Source organism: Notolepis coatsorum, assembly GCF_963971535.1.
Source record: "Notolepis coatsorum genome assembly, chromosome: 3".
NCBI lineage: Eukaryota > Metazoa > Chordata > Actinopteri > Aulopiformes > Paralepididae > Notolepis > Notolepis coatsorum.
The window spans coordinates 40,637,937-40,661,865 of record NC_140167.1 but is presented as its reverse complement, the minus strand read 5'-3'; the positions used below and the strand labels follow the sequence as shown (position 1 = coordinate 40,661,865).

General features: G+C 45.5%; 2 protein-coding genes across 2 annotated transcripts; one reads left to right on the top strand and one right to left on the bottom strand.

Moving 5' to 3' along the window:
• Positions 1-41: 41 nt before the first annotated feature.
• Positions 42-3,645, top strand: rpusd2 (RNA pseudouridine synthase domain containing 2). Its single transcript, XM_084309373.1, has 3 exons — positions 42-820; positions 1,229-1,525; positions 1,964-3,645. Exons 1-3 carry the CDS (start codon positions 47-49, stop codon positions 2,903-2,905), a joined length of 2,013 nt encoding a protein of 670 aa, XP_084165499.1. The 5' UTR covers positions 42-46; the 3' UTR covers positions 2,906-3,645.
• A 2,156-nt stretch (positions 3,646-5,801) lies between these two features.
• On the bottom strand, positions 5,802-23,819 carry disp2 (dispatched RND transporter family member 2; the record flags this gene model as incomplete). Its single annotated transcript, XM_084309367.1, has 10 exons — positions 5,802-9,146; positions 9,921-10,097; positions 10,321-10,418; positions 10,605-10,720; positions 11,011-11,138; positions 16,728-16,851; positions 17,057-17,086; positions 17,212-17,492; positions 18,486-18,630; positions 23,725-23,819. 10 exons carry the CDS (start codon positions 23,817-23,819, stop codon positions 5,802-5,804), a joined length of 4,539 nt encoding a protein of 1,512 aa, XP_084165493.1.
• Between the last annotated feature and the right edge of the window lie 110 nt (positions 23,820-23,929).

Below are 23,929 nucleotides of genomic sequence, written 5' to 3'. Positions count from 1 at the left end.
CTGGGCGCCAGGAAATTCAAGGACCTCCCGTACGATCTAAAGCGTGATGCACGCGGGTGCTTTCATTGCAATTTATAGGGCATACCATTTACATTTCTCTGGCCAAACAGTGAGTTTGAAGCGCGTCGCACAAAACCTTTCCAATAGTTTGTGTTTACGCCAAATTGTTAATTCTAAGTGCACAGTGTCCCGCAGCCGCTGCTGTGTATGTTCTCCGTTGACAAATTGTAATAACGCTAACGATAATGAAATAAATGTCATTTGCAAAGTCATACAGCGACACTATGGAGTCCACCGACGTGCAGTGAGTCGTCGCTTTGACCCGCGGAATAAACTGAACGGACCGACAGAAGAACCAGCGCTTGTTGCAATGGAGCAGCAGACAGAATTGCCCGTTGACATAACGGAGGGAAGTACGGCGAACGAGCCATCATCACAGACTGGTAAACGCAAAAACGAAGAGGGAGAAGGAACCGGGAAGATTACCCGAGGGAAACGACGAAGAGCAGGGGGAGGTAAACAACTCCGGCCGGGTGAGAGATACGTCCCCCCTCCTCAGAAGCGGAACCCGGGCGTCAGTTTCAACCAAGTACATTTCGATGAAACGTCCTACTACTTCGAGGGGGGTCTCCGCAAAGTGCACCCCTATTACTTTGACTTCAAAACCTATTGCAAGGGTCGGTGGATTGGGAAGAGTCTTCTCGAGGTGTTCGGCAGTGAGTTCAGAGCCGAGTCCCTTGAGTATTACACGCAGGCTGCCAAAGAGGGACGCATCAGACTGAACGAGGCGCCTGTTGAAGATCTGTCCACCATACTAAGGGTAATACACCTGTTGATGTTACGTAGGCCCATGTCAAATTGACATAACCAGAATTGTATTATTAGAAACACTTATTGGCCTACATGAAACTAAGCACTACTAGTGGGATTTGTTGTGACAGTATTGCAAATGAAACGTATATCAAGAACTCACAAAGTCCCTAGGCCTAGTTCATCAGATGCACGTGGTACAATAACAGCACCTCACAGTCGGGGACCGCACAACAAGCAAAATACTGTAGACTGACTTACTAACATTAATGGTATACGCATCACCTGTGTATACATTCAGTGTTACTATCATCGTTAGCAGTATTACATATATCATGGTTGGAGCTGTAGAGAAAAGAATGAAACATACAAATGTACCTTTTATGCTGTTAAGTATTCATCTTGCTGTGCCGCGCAGAGTAACGACCATATGGAGAACACCGTGCATCGCCACGAGCCTCCTGTGGTCGGCAGGCCCCTGAAGGTTCTAGTGGACGACGGCGAGGTGCTGGTGGTCGACAAGCCGGCCTCCATGCCCGTCCACCCCTGTGGCCGCTTCCGCCACAACACAGTGATCTTCATCCTGGGGAAGGAACTGGGCATCACCGAACTCCACACCGTCCACCGGCTGGACAGGCTCACGTCGGGGGTGTTGCTGTTCGCCCGCACGCTGGAGGTGTCAAAGAAACTGGACCAGTTGGTGAGAGACAGACAGGTGAGTTCAGTATGGCGGCGCGTGTGTGGATCTCTTGAACTCCAGGGGGAATATGCAGCTTCAGCACCGTTGTTTACAGACCATTATACCATCCAGCTATAAAGTTCTTTACACTCTTACATTAGCATCACACATTGCATTGAATGGTAAACGGTGCATTCATCTAGCGCTTTACAATTCGTTCCTCACATTTGACCCATTCACTCACATTCACACCGGCGGCAGAGGACACAGTTTTTTCCAAAGAACCTTTCAGTCCTGTAAATATCTATGGTACATTTATGGGTTCCCTGGATGGGATCCAGACCACTAACCTTTTCACGATTTACCCATTGAGCTACAAAGGACCATATAGCCCACATACAGTATAACTATGTTTTAATATCTTCTCCTCAAACAGGGATGTCATTGATGTGTTTTTTCTTTCCTTTTTAACAGATGGAAAAGGAATATGTGTGCAGAGTGGAGGGAGACTTTCCAGAAGGAGAGCTGGTGTGCGAGGAGCCCATCCTGGTCGTCTCCTTCAAGGTGGGCCTCTGCCGGGTCGACCCCAAGGGTAAGGACTGCAGAACGGTCTTCCAGAGGCTCAGCTTTAACGGCAACACCAGTGTAGTGCGCTGCATGCCTCTCACCGGCCGCACACACCAGATCCGTGTCCACCTTCAGTACCTGGGCTTTCCTATCCTCAATGACCCCATCTATGGATCCTCAGCCTGGGGGCCTCACAGAGGCAAGGGAGGCCTTCTGGGGAAGAGCAATGATGAGCTACTGGAGGCTCTAGTGGAGGAACATCGCTCTAAGGAAAGTCTGTACCTGCTGGACGTACCTGATGATGGACGTGGGGTCGTACAGACTGAGGAGAGCAGCTCTGCTGGGGCAGAGACCAACAGTGACAAGAAGAAAATCGATGGATCATCAGATGGTGCCTCTAAACCTGATGAGAGGGAAAGCTCTCAGATGGAGACTGATGTAAGGTGTAGTGCCTCAAAAAAGCCAGAGGAATGGGTGCAACAAGATGGCAAATCTAGCTCAAGTGACTCTATAGTGAGTGAGATGAAACCTATAACGAGTCAGGCCACCAGCAGTACAGAGGGCCACAAGACCCAGGACATGAACTGTAGCAGTGACTCACTTGGGGAATCAAAATCCTGTGTAGCAATGGAATCCAATGGGAACCAAATTGAGGCAGTGGCCTCTTGTCTGCAGGCCCCTCCAGGAACCAGAGACCACCTCTGCAATGAGTGTAAGTTAGTGCGACCAGATCCCACGGCAGACGAACTGATAATGTACCTCCACGCTTTACGCTACAAAGGACCAGATTTTGAATATTCAACGCCTCTGCCCACCTGGGCTAAAGAGGACTGGGTTGAGGACAAATAGGGGCTCTTCTGAACACTCATGATAATGATGCTCATGTATGTTAATCAGAGCCCTGAAGGGGCGACCAAAGTCATTTAAAAATATTGTGTCACATGGGAAATACTGTTTAGTTGGTTGATTGTGCTTCTGCAGTGCATTTATTCATTATGCTCCCAATATTTTGTTTGCCTGTAATGACAAATGCCTCAATTTAATGGATGGAATTGAAATGTATGTTGCTTCCACTAGAATTTTTCTGTGAATATAAAATAATTGTATACATTTTCTTACAGTTTTACTTCATAATTACTGCTCTAGCATTGTATTCTTAACTTCATTTTAAGTTGGGACACCTGTTCCAAGCCAGACCTTAAATGAAATAAAATTGAGACTGTAGGGAAAAAATAAACGTATTTTATTACTTTGCACTTGAAAAATGAACAATATAGACCATTGTAAATGAATAGTGGTTGCAACCTTTAGATTTTCCTCCTGTTCATACAAAGCCTATGCTGGATACATCTTATTCACCTCTCCAAGGCAGGTTATTCTGTCGAGTGATTTAAAGTGAAGGCTCGTCTAAGACGTCGTAAAACAGTCGGTTGTCAAAAGGAAACGGTTCTTAACCAATGAGACCGCCTCAAACTAACCCTGCTTATAGGCACATATGACATCGGTCTATTCTGGTCAAGGTCTTTGAACCACACACACTTCTATCTGGCTGCCTCCGGGTTGCATACTTTTACATCACCATGTACAGAGTAGACCATAATAAACACCTCTCTCAAAACTCTGGATAATTTTTCCTTTTGTAAAGACTTTTCTCTTGTACACACACGACACATACAGACTCGGGTAAAATTGTTTCAGTTAATGAAATGACTTGTTGCAAAGGTTTTGGCACATGCTGCACATGTTTATGTATAACCATTTAAATGGAGACAAGACACATGACTGACATCTCGGGTTGAGAGGTGCAATGTGGTATAACAGGCATTCTTGTTTTTGGATATTGTATTTGCCTCAGAATCTCTGCAATAAGAGTTATCTACAAATTATTATCTATTAAACAGGGTTCCAGTGGTATCTTTAAAATATCTGAATTTTAGGCCTTATAAAGGTCTTAAATATGATTTTGATAGGTCTAAAATGTATTGGATTAGGACGTTACATCTATGTTGTGAAAATGTCTTGCATTTAAATATGTTTGGGGGAAATGTCTGTCTACAAAGTAAGCAGTACGTTAATAGCTGATCAATTCCCCAACGATTTGTATGGAATTACTTTCGTAGTAACTTTCCTTCATAATTGTTTTGCCAGTATGGCTGTGAAATAGGTATTCAATTCTATTCAAAGTGGTCTTAATTCTTAAATTGAACTTGTTGAAACCTGCAGGAACCCTGATTAAAGCAATCACATTCTTGTGATGGTACAAAAACTGCTTAGTTTCAGTCTGAACTTGACATCAACGTTGTTCCAAGACTAGGGCTGGGTATCGAAACCCCATAGTTTTATGGTATCGATCGAATTGCTTCAATAATTTCAGAGTATCGGAAAAATGCTGCGAATTACGGTGTTTCGATACCTAAGTAGTTCATCTCATCAGTGTCAGTGAGCCAATAAGCATGTTTGTTACAAGATAATTTCTTCTGTTCAACCACAATCTTAAATCATCCAAAATGTAACAAAGCCTTCGTTTGGCTCACATTGCACATGCGATGCACATAACATGGTATCCGGGAAAAAAGTATCCTTTTGGTATTTGTATTGAATCCCAGGTATCTGTATTATTGGCACAGATAATTGAAAATGTTCAAATGATACCCAGCCCTATTCAAGACTCCCACTCATTTACCAAAGTGGATATGGCTACACAAGTATCCTTCTAGTCTTGGATAATATACTACATGTGTTGGGCCTGAACTCTGCCATGTTGCCTGCACTAACACACATAACGCACAATAACATCATTATAATTCATCTTCATCAAAGCCTCTGTCTTATAGAATAGTTGAATAGACGCAACATTTCTTGGCACTGACGCTAGAACAAACGCAATGAGTTTTTTAAAATCTTTTGAAAATGAAAGTGTTATTAAATGCAAACAGGCCAGGGAACTACAAATAACACAGCTAACTAGGTCTCTGAATGGTACATCGACAACATGGTCACAAAGCACAAAAAGACACTCCTGTGCCATGTAGTAAAATGTCATCTGTGACTATACGTGTTGGTGGTTGGTTCTCGGTAACGACATGTACTACAGAGGCACACACACAAAGCAGCACCCTCCCTGCATATCAAAATAAATGTTGTTGAACTGTTGAATGTTGAAAGTTTTCACTTTCATTGAAGTCCATTCATGTCCGCTCAGATATGGCTCGGTATGAGTTAGTTCCAGTGTGGAAAAAGCCAGCGGTCGCCCGCTAAAGACCTGCAGAGTGTGCAACTGTATCTTTTCAAGATATTTCTTTTTGTCTTTTAAAATGAAATCCAGGCACAAAGTAACATTCCGCAGCAGGAGGAAGCAGGTGCTATTAGTAATGTCCTCTCCTCGTGTGGTTTTGTGTTGATGACATGGCCTTTACTTTTAAATGGGATGGTGAAAAAACTGGGTTAAGAGGAAACCTTCATCCCCGGGCCTGAAAGTGTTCAATGAATCATGCTTTGACCTTTTAATCAGGAGATTAAAATATTCATGCTCCGATGATTCATTGGTAGTAAATAGTGTAATAACCTTAGCAACAACGTTAGACTAACATGCTGTCACATGTGACATTTGCAATTGCGTTATGTTCCCCTTGAACATCATTGTTATTTAAAAAGAGGAATATAGATTATTCCCTTTGTTATTACTCAAAATTGAATTTTCAGAGTAATTGCACAGTGTTGATCAAATGTATTCCCCTAATAATACTTAGCATGTATCTTCCTTCTGCCCATCTCTTTTAATCCATACATCTGGCAAATCTGGCTTACTGTTGGGCAAAATGACCACTTCCTCGCTCTGGCTGGTACGCCCCCTGCCACCCCCCAATGAGGAATTATCATAAACGGTTTCCCTCAGCGAGAGTCGTAGGGTATCCCTTTTCCTGTTGAGGTGCCCTGGCTGTAATTCTACCTCATTTTGCTCTGTTTGCGGTGTGGTGGAAGGTCCTGGTTCTATGTCACTAAGGCAAGTCTCGTTGGAGTCCTCCAGCCCCTCAAAGGAGCTTTGGGACTGGGAGGAGAGCAGCCGTTTGTGAGGAGGGTGATGGTGGTGCTGGAGCCTCTCCTCTCTGGCAGGGTCCTCCTTGGAGAGTGAGTGCTGATCAATGGTCTCCATGGTCTGACTGATTATTGTCCCCTCCATGCTGGAGGAGGAGGAGAGGGAGGTGCTTCTCCAGTTCTTCACACCTGTAGATTGACCTCTGCAGGCCTTACATAGCAACCTGTCCTTAGCTAGCTCTTCTTGGGGTGGGGCTACAGGCCGCAGGGTGTTCTCCTTGTATGGAGACGAAGTCTGGAGGGCCGGGGGTGGATGGCAGACCTTGTGACTGCTGCTACACATCTCCTCACTGTCTGCCTCAATGCTACTCCTGTCTACATCCTGCCCACAGTACTCAATCTCGTTAGAGAGCACAGAGGGCCGGTTGGACAGCTTACTGGTGCAGGTGCTGTTCTCGAAGCTGTCACTCAGTCGGCAGGCCAATGGCTGCAACTCATACTGCTCAGGACCCCGCCCCACACCTGCTCCAACCTGTTTCTGTCTCTGGTGCCGCTGGTGGTGATTTGGGTAAAGATACCCACCACCGTCTTTGTCATAATTTCTCCTGACTCTGGATCTGCCAAAGGCCCCATTAGCAGCTGATGCTGAGGAGGAACCAGTTTCTGCCAACATGCCATCAGAGACTTGCTCCGACGAACATGGAAACGTAATTTTCCCACAGTTTTTCTGAGGTCCAAAGAAACAGCACAGGGACTGGAAAAAGAAGGTTGCGAACCCACACGCTACGCATTTCACCAAAAAGAGGAAAATACCCAGCTTCCTAAACAGCAAGGCTGTAGCGGGCAACATTATGATCCCTATGCAGAAAAATGCACCGGAACCTATTGCTACAGGACAACCCATTCTTTTTGTGGAGTGGGCTACTCTCCCAATTCTCTCCGAGTGTGGAGCAGAACTGTAGGAAATGCAGTAGTTAGCGAGGAAGTCAACAGACAGCCCCGCTGCAGCTGATATGAACAGAGCCTCAACACCACTCAACTGCCATTCTAGAAGAACCAGGAGGCCCACAGTGACAAAGACACTTCCTCCTACAGCCAGAGTTCCATAGATGCTCAATGAAACATTCCAGGTGGTCAAGAGAAGTAAAGCAAACGTGAGAGCTACAGAGAAGCCAGCTACTAAGAGAGTCTCTGAGCTTAGAGATTGCTGCAGGTCAAAAAGAGTCAACTGACTGACAAACCAGCCCTTCGCCAGGCCTTGAGGTGCTTCCGATATCTCTCTGTTAAACCACGTCAAGATTTCTTTGTAGAAAATGCTGGTTCTGCTAAAGTTGAAGCTGTAGAGGTATGTGGTTTTGAATGCCAACACGAGGGCGGCTATTCTGCCATCTGGTCGGTAGGACAGGCCTCCACTGTCGACCAGATGGCCTTCAGCACGCCTCTCTGCCAGCATCATGCCAAGGCATTGCTCAAACGTGGCACTAGGGTAGGGGAAGGGGATATCATTGCAACAGAAGTGGAGGGCATCCTCACTCTCTGAGCAGCGTCTGGCAGACACCCAGCGTATTAGCTGCTGTACCAGGCAGACATTTTCCGTCGTAAGAGCCTCATTCTCAGACGACGGAGGGGAATAGAAACTTTGGTTCTGAACCCTCCCACATAAGTCCCTCAACCAAACCTGTGCATCAGGACTGCTCATGTTAAACTCTGCATCTAGAACCAAAGACCCATTGCTTCTCGGGTTAAAGTGATCACCGTTATCTATGGGCTGAGCTCCCCAAACTAGCGTTAACGTAAGTGGCGTGTCCTCGCCGTTCCTCTGTCTCTCGAACATGAACATGTGGCGGTACTCTGCATCATATCGCTCAAACGGGTGGCTGGAGCGGAACAGCTGAGTGGCCGTGCTGTCTAAGGTCGGCAGCTTCATACCCGGATCGATGCAGGATATGTACGTCCCGCCGGCAGCCAGCACTGCAAACCAGCACACCCAGATGTATCTAAACTTAACCACCCCACAAGGCAAGATTTTGAGGAATATTAAATTGGAGGTGTCGGCTAGTCCTCGTTTCAACCCCCTCAGCTTTTGACCCAGGGTGAACAGGCATCGCTTCCGCGAGCTCGTGTCCCAGAAGCCACCAGGGTTTTTGGAGCAACAGGGCTTCCATCCCTGGACCACTGTGGAGGTGGAGGACGCTGCGGCGGTGTATCGCTCCCGCAGGATGAGTGAGCACGGCAGCCAGACCAACGCGGAGAGTGTGCTGATGAAGGAGGCGGTGCCGAGGTAAACGGCAAAACACCTGATCGCTGTGATGCTGCTCAGGTAACCGGAGAAAAAGGCAGCACTGGACGTCAGACCCGACGCCAAGATCAGATACCCCACTTCCTGCATCACTCTGTTGACTCTCTTCTCCAGGGAGGCCGAGGGGTTCTGGGAGAGCTGGAGGTTCCAGTAGTCGACAAAGGCAAAAGCCTGATTGGAGCAGCTGCCCAGGAGAATAAGAGCTGCAGATAGGTTGAGGAAAGGGAAGAATGTCAGGCGAAACGCTACCTTGTAGAGGAAGTAGGAAGTGAGGAGAGAGGCTGCGATCGCTATCAGAGACAACGTCGATATTAAGAGAGACCTCAGATACAGAACCATTGTGAAGAAAAGAGACGCAACAGCCAAGACAGGATATATACAATCCCTCGCCAGGTAATACTTAAACAGGGTCTGTTTGATACCAAGGTCCATACCCGTTATAGTTGTATTGTTATACGTCAGGTCCTGGCCTTCCAGATTATTCATGTATATCTCCATCATGTGGTCTCCTTTGTCCACGGGGAGGAACAGGAGGCTGTACTTCAGCGAGGGCACTTGATATTCAACAGTCTGCGGGCCTAGGAAGTCCTTATCCACCAGGAAGTGCAGGATCTGGAACACCACGCGGGAATGTTTGCAGCGAGACGGCACGGAGGCACAGCCGCCATGTTTGGGTCTCTCAGTGCAGGCCGCCACTAGGTGTCCGTCGTGGTAATATGGAGCGCAGTACCTGAGCAGACTCAGAGACTCGGACACCTGATGCGAAAGAAAAATAGTCAATGTATTTACCAATATGTACCATAGAGCTATTCACTGTAAAAAATTTGAGTATTTAAAAAGGAGGCCTATACTCTAGACTTCACTATCCATATTGACTGACTACGAATGTTCAGCAAAATGAAGAATAGTTCAATTTCACTATTATTCATTCAATATAAATTAGCACAGTGAGATAATCTATAAGAATCTCTATTCTGGTCATAGCTTCAGTCTCGCTAAATAATAGATTATAATTAGGGATGTTCGATATTGGCTTTTTTACCTATACCGATATTGTCCAACTCTTAATTTCCGATACCGATATCAGCCGTTACCGATATATGCAGGGTTTCCCCCGCCAAAAAAACGGAATAATTTCAGGTAATTAACATTACATATCTCTTGTCATGTAATTAACACAACATTATGCATACTTTGACAATAAATAAAATAATAATTTGTTCTTACTTGCTTGCCTGGGTACATAAAGGTTAAATAAATGTAAAAAAAAAATTTATATATATATTTTTTTAAACCGATACCGATATTTTCCGATATCACATTTGCATGCCAATATTGGCCGATAATATCGGTAGGCCGATAATATCGGACATCCCTAATTATAATAACAAAAATCTTCTAAGATGACAATCCCTGGGACAAAATGTAGGTCAGTGTGGCCTAATGTTTATCTATTTTGAGGTGGGGTCCCTTGTTCTGAGAATTCTAGATAAGCATAGATAAAATAAGATATTTCTTTGGGCATGATACCTGACGTGAGGTGAGACTGAGGCATGAAGAAACGTTAGTGAGGACAGCCAGGTAGTTGCCCAGGGACCAACTGGGGCAGCAGCCGCCCTTAGGCGCCCCTTCCTCAGCCGCACCTCCCTCGGCCTCCCCTCTCACATGCTGCTGGCACAGGTCCGGGAACGGGGCCTGGGAACGGACCTGAAACAGAAAGGGGGAAATGTTTTTTTTGGAATGTATGGCGCAAGGTTTAAATTGAATTTGTGGGGGGGGGGGGGGGGTAATTCCTCTAATGAATCAATGTAGGTAGAGTAGTAATTTAATTTCCTATGGAGAGAGGTGGGGGTGAGAAGGCAGATGCCAGGGTAAGGAGAGGCAAAGAAACACAAAGCAATGGGATGGAAGGAATAGGTGGAGAGCCTACCCTGGCCTGCTCCATCTCACACATGGAGTAGATCGCCTTGAGGCTCCACAGACTGGCTGAGTTTCCCGAGCGGAACACCAGCTGGGCAAAACGCTCGTCTGCAAGAAGAGGAGACAGATGGATCAGACGAAAGACATTGAAACATCTTTTTGCCTGACGATTTAAAAATGTCACGCCTGGTTGAATCACTGCGTGACTTTCATTTGCAGGGTTCTAACTACCCAGCTGTATAATAATAAAACAAAGAGTATGTTTGAATTACAAACTCATCTCAGTACACTGACCCGGAGCGTCACAGAGGTAAGTGTGTGGAGTCGAGTCTCGGTTCAACATCCTCCTAGAGCGCTGTCTGAAGGGCTCCAGGCGGCTGCTGGCGTCCCCACCACCACCAGCTCCATAGCTTCAACATCAACACACAGATGTACTGATACACACTTAATAGAGACGGATCACTTTGCTCCACAGACACACAAAGGATGCTCATATAGAATAGTTTATGGCAACCCATACATATGGTCTCCCTCTATAGTGTAATTGCTCTAATTGCTCTCAACAGATGAGCCGTAGCTGCATCATTGTCATTATTATAGACACATATCACCACAACAAATATCTGCATATTGCTGCAACTAATATACATTTCTATGGCCTTTGGTAAGTGCAGCCCCACTGTGTAGGACCCTGCCGTACCTCCCAGAGGGCCTGTCGCTGAGCTGAGGCGGTAGGGGAGACAGAGGTTTCCCTGGTCCTGTGTTTTCCTGCAGTTTGGTCAGACTGGACTGGCGCACCCCGATATAGGTTCCCCGCGGTTCGAAACCCTAGAAAGACACACAGACACACATACAAACACAAAGATAGCCCCGCACACACAGGAAGACAAGCACAAACATGAACGCTAATGACACAGTGTGGGCAGTGGTATCTGCCAACGCAGAGAATCGAGACGCTGAATTAATTTGCATGAAAAATACAGTATAATGTGCTGTGAGAACAAAGTCAGCTTGAGCCGCTTTATTCCATGAATGAGAGGGTTCTTTCGTCTGTGTGTGTGTATATGTTTAACATTATCTTAATGAAGAGGAAGCTGTTATGAAGAGAAATGGCATATTAATAAGGCCCTTCATTATGTGAAGTATTCATTCAGAACAAGATGATTTTTCAAATAAATGTTCCATTTGTCCTCAGCAGATGGACATTTATTTTAACTATGTGATATGCATGTGAATTCAAGTGATTCAGATTGTACTCTGTATGACTAGCTGCATTACATTTGAGTAATAATGATAATGAATGTGATTTTTATCACGTTTTTCTAGAACTCAAAGTCACTTCACACAGCTGTTGGGAACATAGTCAGGAGGATGTCTGTCTTCAGGATGTCTGTCTTCTAACCCCTGTCTCTCTGTGAGTGGATGTCTCGAGTGACTGTGTGATGATATACAGGTTGGGCCTGTCAAGGTGGTGTGATCTACCATGCGCCATCCTACATGTGGCCTACTGTTTTGATTTTGCAGCGGCTGTTCTACCTCAAACTAGATCTGAGCACCATAGGCGCGGTGGATCGGCTCTACACTGTCCTCAATTTGGCCTACAGCCCTGGGGATAGTGATCTTGGGCCATTATCATATTTTATCATACCAGTGCTTGTATTCCTGTGCTTTGTTGTTCTTATTTATATTATTATTTTAACTTTAATTTATACAATTACAATTATACCAATTATTTGCTTGTTCTATTATCCATCCTTCTATCATCCATAGCAACACCCATATTTACATTTACATTTAGTCATTTAGCTGACGCTTTTATCCAAAGCGACTTACAAGTTCTGTGCGACAAGACAGCAAGAAGGGTATAACTCTATCAGCTGAGTAACAATGTTCATCAAAGTGTTGCGTGTTACAGTGTAGGTTAGTTTATTAGGACAAGTGCATGACATTAAGGTTAGTCAGGGTTAGATTTTCTTTTTTTTTTTCTTTTTTTTTATATCATTTCAGATAATGGTTGAAGAAGTGAGTCTTTAGTCGACGGCGAAAGATTGGACGGGATTCGGCTGTCCTAACTGGGATGGGTAGTTCATTCCACCATTGTGGGGCAAGGACTGAGAATAGGCGGCTTCTCTTTGATGACCCTCCGGGAGCTTGGATAGGAGTAGATCTGAGGCGGCCAGAAGACGCAGAGCGTAGGGGTCTTGAGGGTGTGTAGTTAGAGACCATTGACCGGAGGTAGGCGGGAGCGGTTCCCTTTGCCGCACGGTATGCTAGGTCGAGGGCCTTGAAGCGGATACGTGCAGCAATGGGGAGCCAGTGCAGGTCCCTAAGAAGTGGGGTGACATGGGCTGACTTCGGTAGGTTTGAGATCAGGCGGGCCGCTGCATTTTGAATGAGTTGAAGAGGCTTGGTGGCAGTGGCCGGGAGGCCAGCTAGCAGTGCGTTGCAGTAGTCAAGGCGGGAGATGACTGTTGATTGGACGAGGAGTTGGGTGGCTTCTTTTGTCAGGAAGGGGCGTATCCTTCTGACGTTGCTCAGGAGGAATCTGCAGGTTCTGGTTGTCGCTGCGATGTGAGCAGAGAAGTTCAACTGGTCGTCGAGGACAACACCAAGGTTCTTGGCGGTCGGCGACGCGGTCACAGCTGCATTCTCGACTGTGATGGAGAGGTCGGTCAGGGGGGAGGATTTGGCCGGCAGGTGGAGCAATTCTGTTTTGCTTAGGTTCAGTTTGAGGTGGTTGGTCGTCATCCAGGCGGAGATGTCGGACAGACAGGCCGAGATCCGCTCAGAGACGTGGATATCTGAGGGAGGGAAGGAGAGGAAGAGTTGAGTATCATCGGCATAACAATGATATGAGAAGCCATGAGATGTGATAATGTTACCCAGTGATTTAGTGTAGAGGGAGAAGAGAAGGGGTCCTAGGACCGAGCCCTGGGGGACACCCGTCCGGAGGGGGCGGGTGGCCGACAGAGTCCCTCTCCATGACACTTGGTAGGAGCGGTCATTGAGGTATGATGTCAGCCATGTCAGCGCAGATCCAGCCACTCCCATTCCTGCGAGGGCCGCGAGGAGGATCTGATGGTTGACTGTGTCGAAGGCTGCAGATAGATCTAGGAGAATCAGGACAGAGGAGAGGCCTTTCGCTTTTGCTAAGTGAAGTGCCTCTGTGACCGCAATGAGGGCCGTTTCTGTGGAGTGGCCAGTCCGGAAGCCAGACTGATTGGGGTCTAGGAGGTCATTCTGTAAGAGATAAGCAGTAAGTTGGTTGGATACAGCACGTTCAAGTGTTTTAGAAAGGAAGGAGAGAAGAGAGACAGGGCGATAGTTGGCTATGACGGTGGGGTTCAGGGTTGGTTTTTTTATGAGGGGCGTGACTCTGGCTTGTTTTAGGGAGGTGGGGACCACCCCCGAGTTGAGTGAGGAGTTGATGGTTGCAGTTAGGAATGGGAGGATGTCCGGTGCTATGGTCTGGAGGAGTGGGGAGGGTAGCTGGTCCAGCTGGCATGTAGTCGGACGGTTCGACGTTACCAGTGTCAGGGTCTCGGCTTCTGTAATGGGAGAGAAAGATGACAGAGTGAAGGATGAGGTTCTCGATTCAGCGTTTGGAATGGGTGGGGGTTGGGAGAAGGAGCTGCGGATGTTCTCCACTTTTTCCTCAAAGAAGATCGCAAAGTCTTCGGCAGAAAAAGATGAGGGAGGAGGAGGTGGGGGGGGAGTGAGGAGGGAGGACATGGTAGCATGCAGTTTGCGAAGATTCTTGGCAGAGGCCTCGATCCTATGGTGAAAGAAAGAAGCTTTGGCATTAGTAATGGTTTTGGAGAATGTTAACAAGAGGTTGTGATATGTGTCGATGTCAGCAGTGAGGCGTGACTTTCTATACTTCCTCTCAGCCGCTCTCAGGACCTGTCTTTGTTCTCTCACTGCATCCGTCAGCCATGGACTGGGTGGGGAACGGCGGGCAGGTTTCTCAACGAGGGGACAGAGCTTGTCGAAGGAGGTTGCAAGGGCTGAGAGGAGGGTGGAGGTTGCCATCTCTGTGGGGAGAGCAGAGAAGGTGTCACTCAAAGGTAGAGCGGATATTATGTCAGAGGAGAGGGTGGAGGGGGATAGGGAGGGCAGGTTGCGTCTGAGTGAGACGGTTTGAGTTGGGGTGAAGACTTTTCGGTTAAGCATGAGAGTTAGTGAGAAGGATATGAAGGAATGGTCAGATACATGTAGGGGAGTTACCGTGGTGTTAATGATGCTGGAGTTACGGGAAAATATGAGATCCAAGGAGTTGCCTGCTTTGTGGGTGGGAGGCATGGCAGTGGGAGTCAGGTCAAATTGTTGTAGGAGGGAGACCACTGGGACCGACTGAGATGAGTCAGGCAGGTTGAAGTCGCCCAATAGAAGGAGCGGGGTACCATCTTCCGGTAAGGAGCTTAGAAGCATGTCCAGCTCATCTGTGAAGTGATCGAGGGGACCTGGAGGGCGATAGAGTGTAACAATGGTGAGATTGAAAGGATTAGAGACAGATACTGCATGATATTCGAGGGAGGAGAGTGACAGTTCTGGGAGTTGCGTTAGGTTAGTAGCCCATGAAGGAGATGTCATGAGGCCAGTGCCTCCACCCCGTCTGGAGGGTCGAGGTGTGTGAGTGAAGTTATAGTTTGTAGATAATGCTGCAGGTGTTGACGAGTTATTGGGGGTTATCCAGGTCTCAGTTAGAGCCAGGAGCTGCAGATTTAGACTATGGGCGTAGGCAGTAATGAAGTCAGCTTTCTTGACTGCTGATTGACAATTCCATAAGCCTCCCTGTACTGTGACAGGTGTATTAGTGGCTGTAGGAGGGTAGGAGAGATTAGCCGGGTTGCTAGCAAACTGGCGTGGATGGGTTGATTCTGTTCTTGAGGAGCAGATTGTGGATATAGGTATGAGGCACATTGTGGTGTCAAGAGTGGTAGGAGGAGGTTGAAGGGGGTAGGGAGGAAGCGAGATAGTAGGGAAATAGCAGAGTGGGACGGGAAATGTGGGATTATGGTGTACTTAGCACTGGGTGGATCGGTGGATCCCTCTGCGGTGAACTCCAGGAAAACTCCTCCTCTTCCAGGAAAACTCCTCCTCTTTGTCCCTCTTCGTTCCTCGACGCTTCGCTGACACTATGCCAGCAAGTCTTTAAATCACTATCACTAATTACTGATGAGTGACACCTGCAGCAAAAGGCCACACCTCCAGTTTCTGTCAGCTGGGTGAAACTAATTACAAACAATTTCCACAACACAATTTAGTCACACACTTCAAAATGATGTACACAGTATTCAGTTAAAAGATCCTACCCTCTCTGCTGTTGTCCTCAGAATGAATCCAACAGAGAAAAAGTTGGTATTTAAGCAGAAAAACTGTCACAAGTGCCCACTTAACTACATGCACAAAGGCCACACCTCCAGTTTCTGTCAGCTGGGTGAAACTAATTACAAACAATTTCCACAACACAATTTAGTCACACACTTCAAAATGATGTACACAGTATTCAGTTAAAAGATCCTACCCTCTCTGCTGTTGTCCTCAGAATGAATCCAACAGAGAAAAAGCTGGTATTTAAGCAGAAAAACTGTCACAAGTGCCCACTTAACTACATGCACAAAGGCCACACCTCCAGTTTCTGTCAGCTGGGTGAAACTAATTACAAACAATTTCCACAACACAATTTAGTCACACACTTCAAAATGATGTACACAGTATTCAGTTAAAAGATCCTACCCTCTCTGCTGTTGTCCTCAGACTCATATATCACTGACACCCTTTGAATTGCCCATCTGAGGTTTCTTCCTTTTTCTTTCCTATTGCTCGGTTTCAGGGAGTTGTTCCTTATCTTCATTGGGGAAAGTCTGGGGGTGTTGTAATATTATTTATTTTATGGTGTTTTCTTTTATTGTGGATCTATTCATTGTGATGTTACTCGTTGATCTGTGAAGCACATTAACGCAACTTGTTGTGATTTTGGGCTATACAAATACATTTGACTTGACTTGACTTTACTTTTAGGACTGGACTGGTGTGCTGCCAAGATTTGGTGTGAGTTATATATTATATATTATATTGTTTCTTAGTGATGTCATATATTTAATCAACAGGACAGAAAGTGTGATTCAATGTGTTCCATTACTTCTGAGATTAGCTGGATTTGGTTCAGTTTATGTGAATCATTAGAGAGGTAGCAATTACCCTAATGCTGATCCCAGGTCAGTGGGGTTGGGTTGTATAGCAGCACTCTATTTGACAAGGTGTTGAATTCCATAATATTCACATTATGTGTGGCATCCAGGAAGGCCTCTACAATGACTCACCATCAGAATCTGGTGTGCGTGCGTGTGTGTGTGTGTGTGTACACAAATACACATGCTACACCAAGGGAGGGCTTCTCACTAACTGACTCACCAGAATCGGGTGGGAGAAGTCTGGCAGAGGTCCGATGAACAGGCCCGCCAAAGAACATCCCAGGAGGACCAAGGCACAGCCGAGCAGCACTGCCAGCGGGTAGTCCACAATCACCTGGGAGTAGCTGTCAAACACACACATACACACCACCACCGAAGAAACGGCCGTCAGTGACGTTGAGTACACACTAATCATCACCATCAAAGAAGAAGTGGGTCACCTTTCTAAGTGGGCTTTTAACGTGAAAATAGGTTTATGTCTTTGTGAGTAAAATGGTATCAAACAGGTTCCTGTTGGTCTTGTGTGTGATCTCTGTCTCCGCTACTGACCTTCTAGGGATCCAGTAGAGGCCTCCATCCCTACAACAGGAAGAAAACAGTCCGTATTTACTTCAGTACACATTTGCCATAAGGAATTTGAAGAATTTGCACAATAAAACACACTGGACGTGGCTCTATGTAAACGACAGAAAACAACAACACACCTGACCGTCACCACGTGTCGCTGCGTCGCCTTGCGCGCCCCGCTCTCGTGCGACCCGTGCAGCCAATGGCATCTCACGGCACTGTGACACGACGCCTGGTGGGTGGAGCCACAGCCGTGTCCCGCCTTCACCCCCACTCCTCCCACTGAGCAGTCTCCATGAGGAGGACCCGCTGTGATCGGATGACAATCACGGCAGGCACTGGATTTGATTGGCTTGTGATGGCCACAGCAGTGGCATCGTTGGGGCTGTGGCGAATGGTAGGCTAGACCCGGGTGACCCTGGGGTACCTGGTGGAGAGGGTGAAGTAAAGAGTTAGTGCTCCATCACATAGAAGATGTGGAAAGTAACTATTTACCATTACTGTGGTACAGTTTGTGAATACATTTTTTTAGTGTCTTTAACCCTTTCACTGCCACACGACAGAAGGTTAACCCTTTACTATCACACAACCAACGGCGATGCTCCATCATTAGCATGGAGCATCGCCGTTGGTTGTGTGATAGTAAAGGGCTAACCTTCTGTATTGTCACAGTGAAAGGGTTAACCGGCTGTCGTGTGGCAGTGAAAGGGTTAAAGGTAGAATCTGTAGGACATGGTACTGCGCTTTGTTTTTTGCAGTTGCTCCTGCTGGCTCGAGAAATTCACAATATAATGATTTACTAAACTCCAACCCACACATCAGACCAAAACAAAACAGTAAACAAAATGCAATACCAAGCGGGGCTCTTTTACCTAGAGGTCACTGTTTATGGCATTACAGATTATACCTTTAAAAGCTTGTACTTTTACTTCAGCTTGTGTAAGAGGAAGAGGAAATTGGTATCTTCTTGTCTCGACTGGAGAAAACGGTGAGTGCATTTCCCATAATGTTGGCGTGTTCCTTTAAGTGTGCTTCTCTTTCAATCTTACTTGAGTAATTTCCTTGACAAGCACTCGTATTCTTACTTGCCTACTCCCACTTGAGTGTTACATGTCAGTGCGCTCTACACCTCTGACCTACTGTACTCCTGTCCACGGATGTGTTTCTTACACCGTTCCGAGCCGAGACATTTCCAGCGGCTTTAATTGGACCCGGAGCGTGTCATGCAGCGTGACACAGAGCCGCTATTTTTCGCTGCCGCCTATCTTGTGGGGGGAGAGATGATGTGTATTTTCAACCTCGCTGAAGGCATTCTGGCTTTAAAAAAAAAGAAAAAAAAATTAAATGGGACCCTAGAACGTGTCACCTAGCCTCACGGACAAAATGGAACAGCGCATGCTCGTGTGCCTACTTGGTGGTAGAGCTGGCAGGAGGAGGAAGGCCGGCCCAGGCTGCTGCAGCTGTCACACAGATCCCCCTCAGACTGGAGGACTGTCAACTGGGCCTCGGCGGCACAAACACTGTCAGGAGGGAACAGAGACAACGCCGGGATATCGCTGTGGACGAGAGAGGGGGCGACGGGAGGTGGGAGGTGGGGAGAGAGAGAAAGAGAGAAAGAGAGAGAGAGAGAGAGAGAGAGAGAAGGGGGGGGGAAGGGGGCAACGGGAGGTGGGAAGTGGGGAGAGAGAGAAAGAGAGAAAGAGAGAGAGAGAGAGAGAGAGAGAGAGAGAGAGAGAGAGAGAGAAAGAGAGAGAGAGAAGGGGGGGGAAGGGGGCAACGGGAGGTGGGGAGAGAGAGAGAGAGGACGGGTGAGAGGGGGCGACGGGAGGTGGGAAGAGAGAGGAGGGGAGAGGGGGTGATGGGAGGTGGGGAGAGAGAGAGAGGAGGGGATGGGGGGCGACGGGAGGTGGGAAGAGAGAGGAGGGGAGAGGGGGTGATGGGAGGTGGGGAGAGAGAGAGAGGAGGGGAGAGGGGGTGACGGGAGGTGGGGAGAGAGAGAGAGAGGAGGGGATGGGGGGCGACGGGAGGTGGGAAGAGAGAGAGAGGAGGGGAGAGAGGGAAGATGGGTACAGTAATAAGAGTGACACAGAGGACACAGGATTGAACGGGAGAGGGGTAACAAGGTGGGGGCGTGGGGATTTACAACTCTGTCGGATAAAAGGAGCAAAAGGCAGTGGTCGTAAAAAAACGATGATTAAAAAAATCTGACACTTTTCCAAATGCGCATTACGAGACATCTCCTTAGATGTATCATCTCAGACCACCTCGGGAGAGATCAGAGTAGGCCAACAGAACTTAACAAAGGGAGGAATGGGGTTCTCTGCAGTGCACTACTGTTGCTATGCTAGAGGGGCCAATTAGAGAAGAAAGGGGGGGGTAGTGGTTGTGGTGTTTGTTCAGCGAGTCAGTAAGTCATATAAGGAACAAGGCAGGCATCACTACTGTGTGTGATGACGCAGAAGAATAGATACTATGAAAGAAGACTCATGAGTATGGCAGGACTCTTAAGGAATTAGTGAAATGATTATCTGCTTCCCCGTCAGCTCGTAATACATATATTCTGTCTATAGCTGTGGTTTGTGTTGCGTTCTATTCTATTTTGTCCCACTGTATTCTGGCCATGTTCGATAACAAGGATTCCCTTGTTGGCAAATGTAATAGGTTTCAATGCCACATCATCAACATGTCACGTACTATCATTGCCATATCTCAGCGATGTGGGGCGATAAGGCCTGCGGTCTATAACCTGCTTGTCTTTCCACAGCCGCACACTTCCTGTCTTGTCACCATGGCTACGGAGTAAGTAAACAGAGAGCAAATGACCCGAGACACACACAGCTTGCCTCCCGTAATGGACACACCGGTAAGTAGTAGTCGGTTGAGATGCGGTTATCAGTGGTGGAAGAAGTACCTACTGTGAATACTTTACTTACTGCAAGTCCAAATATTCTGTTAAAAATAAAGTCGTCCTTTCAGAATTTGTTGCCTACTTCATATCAATTATCAGAACTAAACGTACTTGCTCAACAGAATTTCTTCTGAAAAAGCATTCAATCTTTGATGCATTAACAGGATAAGCTAAAAGGATTGGCAGGCATAACTAGATTCCCTGATGGCTTCCTCTTTAAAGGGGAATGCCACACATTTTGCCAAGAATTACAATGAATTGGGCTCTGACTATGAGGGCATAACATTTTTGTGTGAGCTCTTACACCCAAATTAGGTTTATATTCTAGCATAGAAGGTCTGGATTTGGGTATAACAGCTCACACAAACATTTTATGGTCTCATAAAGTCAGAGCCTCATTCAACCCTGGATTTTACATCCCAGATACATCGCTGGTTGAAGGGTTCTGAAGGTTTCTCTCTCTGATTTCTAGCTTTAGGAGAGAGAGTACCGTGTGTCCACAAATACTGACTGAACTGTCCCGGGGCACAGAAAGAACATGTGTGAATTCTTAAATTGGGTGGTATTCCCCTTTAAAGGGGAACTATCTTATAAATGGCCTTTTTCAGTGTTTAGCATTGTTTCCTAGCTATGTGAACTTATATTAATATGATCTATGTCTCTAATTCTCATATTGGCGCATTCTTCCAATTCTCCTCTCACAATATTCACCCTCACTGAACTGAGTCATCTGAAAATGTGCTGATTTGTGATGTCAGAGAGACACCGCTGCATGATAATGTTCAGGCGGTGGTTCAGGTTTACCATTGTGGTTGGAGCCCAGGCTCAAAACGGCTTAAGATCTTCAGGTAGAAAAATGCTGTTTTTGAGGACTTGATTAGAAATACAAAACAATGAATTAAAAAAAATAAAAAATTACAGAGGTGTTCCATAAACTCACAGGAATTGTGTAAAAGTGCCCAAATAGTGAAAGAAATTGTAAAATAGTTCCCCTTTAAGTTGGGGTGCTCAATGTTAAAAAGTAGCCTACCTCATTTGTATCAATTGATTCTATATCTTGTATTCAAAGTCCACATATTAAAGGTAACTATGGACATGGATGAATTTAGTGGAGTAAGAACTAAGATATTTGATTTGAAATGTAAAGGAGTAAAAGTATAAACTCCCCTAATGGAAAAACATGTGCAAGTACAAATACAAATACCTCAAAATTTTACTTAAGTACAGCACTCAAGTAAAAGTACATAGTTACTTCCAACCCCTGGCTGGACTTCTGCCAATCGCTGGAGAACTAATGGCTGGTGAACTTGAGAACCTGACTCCTAAGAATAAACATGGCACGGCCATTCACTACTGTTATCACTATTATCACTATCACCATTATTACTTTGTTCTATGTTCTAGTATCATTATTACCTAGTCTGCCTGTACCCAAGGGGATTACAGGTGCTGTAAGTGGTATTTATTTGTTAAAATAAGTGGTCTACATGTTAAAATAATATCGCTACATTCCAACAGCCATCACTGATAACATGGGTCTCCCAGTCCCTCCACTTTGCAGTAAACACAAAATACATGTTCTGGTATCCCATTCCCACATTTTCCAATCAGGAGAGAGAACCCTAGATATTTTTACTTGTTACAAGAAATGTTGCCAAGCCAAATTAGCTGGCAGATTATTTCACTTGTTTCAAGCACATATTTGTTTTTATGTCTTATTTTTGTCAGACCATTTTTGCAGTGTGGAGTTCTCTCTCCTAATTGGATAAAGTGAGAACGGGATACCAGAAAATGTATTTACGTTACTGACCAAACAGTCTATATCAGTGATGGCTGTCGGAATGTAGAGATATTATTTTAACATGTAGACCACTTATTTTAACAAAGGAAATACCACTTTAATAAAGGAGCATTTGACTTGACGTGTTACACAGTGGCACATTGATTGTAGAGCGACCACTAGAATATCTTTAAAGTCTCAGTGCTACTCCTTAGCTCCCAATATTAGCCATTATTATTATCAGACTGTAAATTTGCATCCAAGCATTAAGTGGGCTGCAGTGCTAAGGCTATTACATCCCATAGACAGCTTTTTACAGAGCCTGAAAATACACAGTGGGAGAGAGAGCAATATGTGAAGCGTATTAATATTTCAGTGGATGAATACAAAAATACATCCAGGGGGTCACTTTATTGATGCCCGCAAGCTCAGCAATAAGCAGTAACTCATCTCACAACGCCAGTTAAAAAAGGACACCGACATGACATCATGTGTGGCCTTCAAACATTATCGTACAAATCAAAGTGGAAGATAAATGTTGTGAGGCAATATCCGGTGATTTTTCATATACGCGTATTGTGTTGTTTACCATCTAAATCGTTTTGTTTTCTGCTTTGGGATTGTATACTGCTGTTTCCAATGTGTTGTCCGATGACAACTTTGTAGACCTACTCAAATATTTGTTTGATTTGATGTGGAAAAAAACACACGGCTCTCCAGAGACGTGACCTGAAGTTGTGTAATTAATTAGCTGCTTGAGCTGATGGACCTGTCTGTCTCTGGTGTGTCCCTTGAGGCACACAAGACTCTGGCAAGAAGGGCCGCTATCTGATTAGAGCACAAACAGAGGACAACTAAATGAAGTTGGCATCTAACCAGAATGCAAACGAGCAGTAAAGTGCATTGCAGTATACAATATAATGTGAATATTATATGGAGTTGTATATGACTGGAGTAAATGCTAAGCTAATGTATATGTACAGTATTATTATATACAGTGGTATGAGTATGAATATACACTATGATAATAAACCAGTCTAGCCAGTGGTTTAAGTCATATGGATAATGGTATAGGCTAGCAACAGACTTTAGAGGTATACTTGTACTTTACTTGAGTATTTTCATTTTAGGTCATTTGTACTATTACTCTTACTATTTATCTGAACCCATCAGTTACTAGTTACTTTGAAGAAAAGTATTTTGCATAGAAAACATGGCCACTTTTAATCGAGTTGAATTTTGAATGGGGGGCTTTTACTTTTACCTGAGTGCTATTTTATCTGGGTATTTCTATCACCATTGCCCCCCCCCCCTCCCTGACACGCACGAGACGCTGATGCATGACGGGACCTAACGTGATGAGTGATAATGTTATGGGGCTTCACACCGAAAAACACTCTGTTCCCATCAATTGATTCATCACCGGAGTATATAGCCTAAGTCCGTTGACAAGATACATTTTAGCAAAATTGATGCAAAAAGAGATTGATTTTATTCTTCTTTCAGTTTATCTTCTATAGCCTACACCGAAATGGATATCCCATTTTGTTCATCCACAATAATCCTAACATAAATTACATTAAAACATGATGTATGTTATGAAATCCCATTGTTCAGAGAGTTTCCCATCCCAGAAATCACATTATGCATATTGTTCAGATAATTATATTGTAATGTATTTGTATACTGTCTTTTGTGAAATCCTATTGTTCACACAACAGTACACATCTGGACTGGATGGATGGATATATTGATCACAGTCAATACGACCACGACCACGACCACGCGAGGATGAAACTACATTTCCTAACTGATGATATCGATGATGATGATGATGATGATGATGATGATGATGATGATGATGATGATGATAATGATGAATGATATCTATACAACAAATTATCTCGAGTAATCCAGTTATAAGCTATATGGGAAGTCCCCAGGCAAACAAAAACGGCCCACCTTTGCGAAGCCTCCTGTATGTCTCTTGCATCTGTCGGGGAGTCATCCATTACAATCGCATCCGTGCTCTCCCCTATTGTCGAACAAGCATCCATTCTAACTATATGACACAAAACCCCAGGCTGGGATCCCCAGCCAGTATTTGTCTACAACAGCCAATTTGGGAAAGTGCTCATAAAACAGCTTCATCCGTCCACTGTCCACG

What these genes read in the sequence shown, in the direction of transcription:
- rpusd2 (XM_084309373.1), top strand. Translation starts at nt 47, where the DNA reads ATGCACGCGGGTGCTTTCATTGCAATTTATAGGGCATACCATTTACAT. An exon ending in ATCTGTCCACCATACTAAGG is followed by an intron (nt 821 to 1,228) that starts GTAATACACCTG and finishes TGTGCCGCGCAG; the next exon opens with AGTAACGACCATATGGAGAA. An exon ending in AGTTGGTGAGAGACAGACAG is followed by an intron (nt 1,526 to 1,963) that starts GTGAGTTCAGTA and finishes CCTTTTTAACAG; the next exon opens with ATGGAAAAGGAATATGTGTG.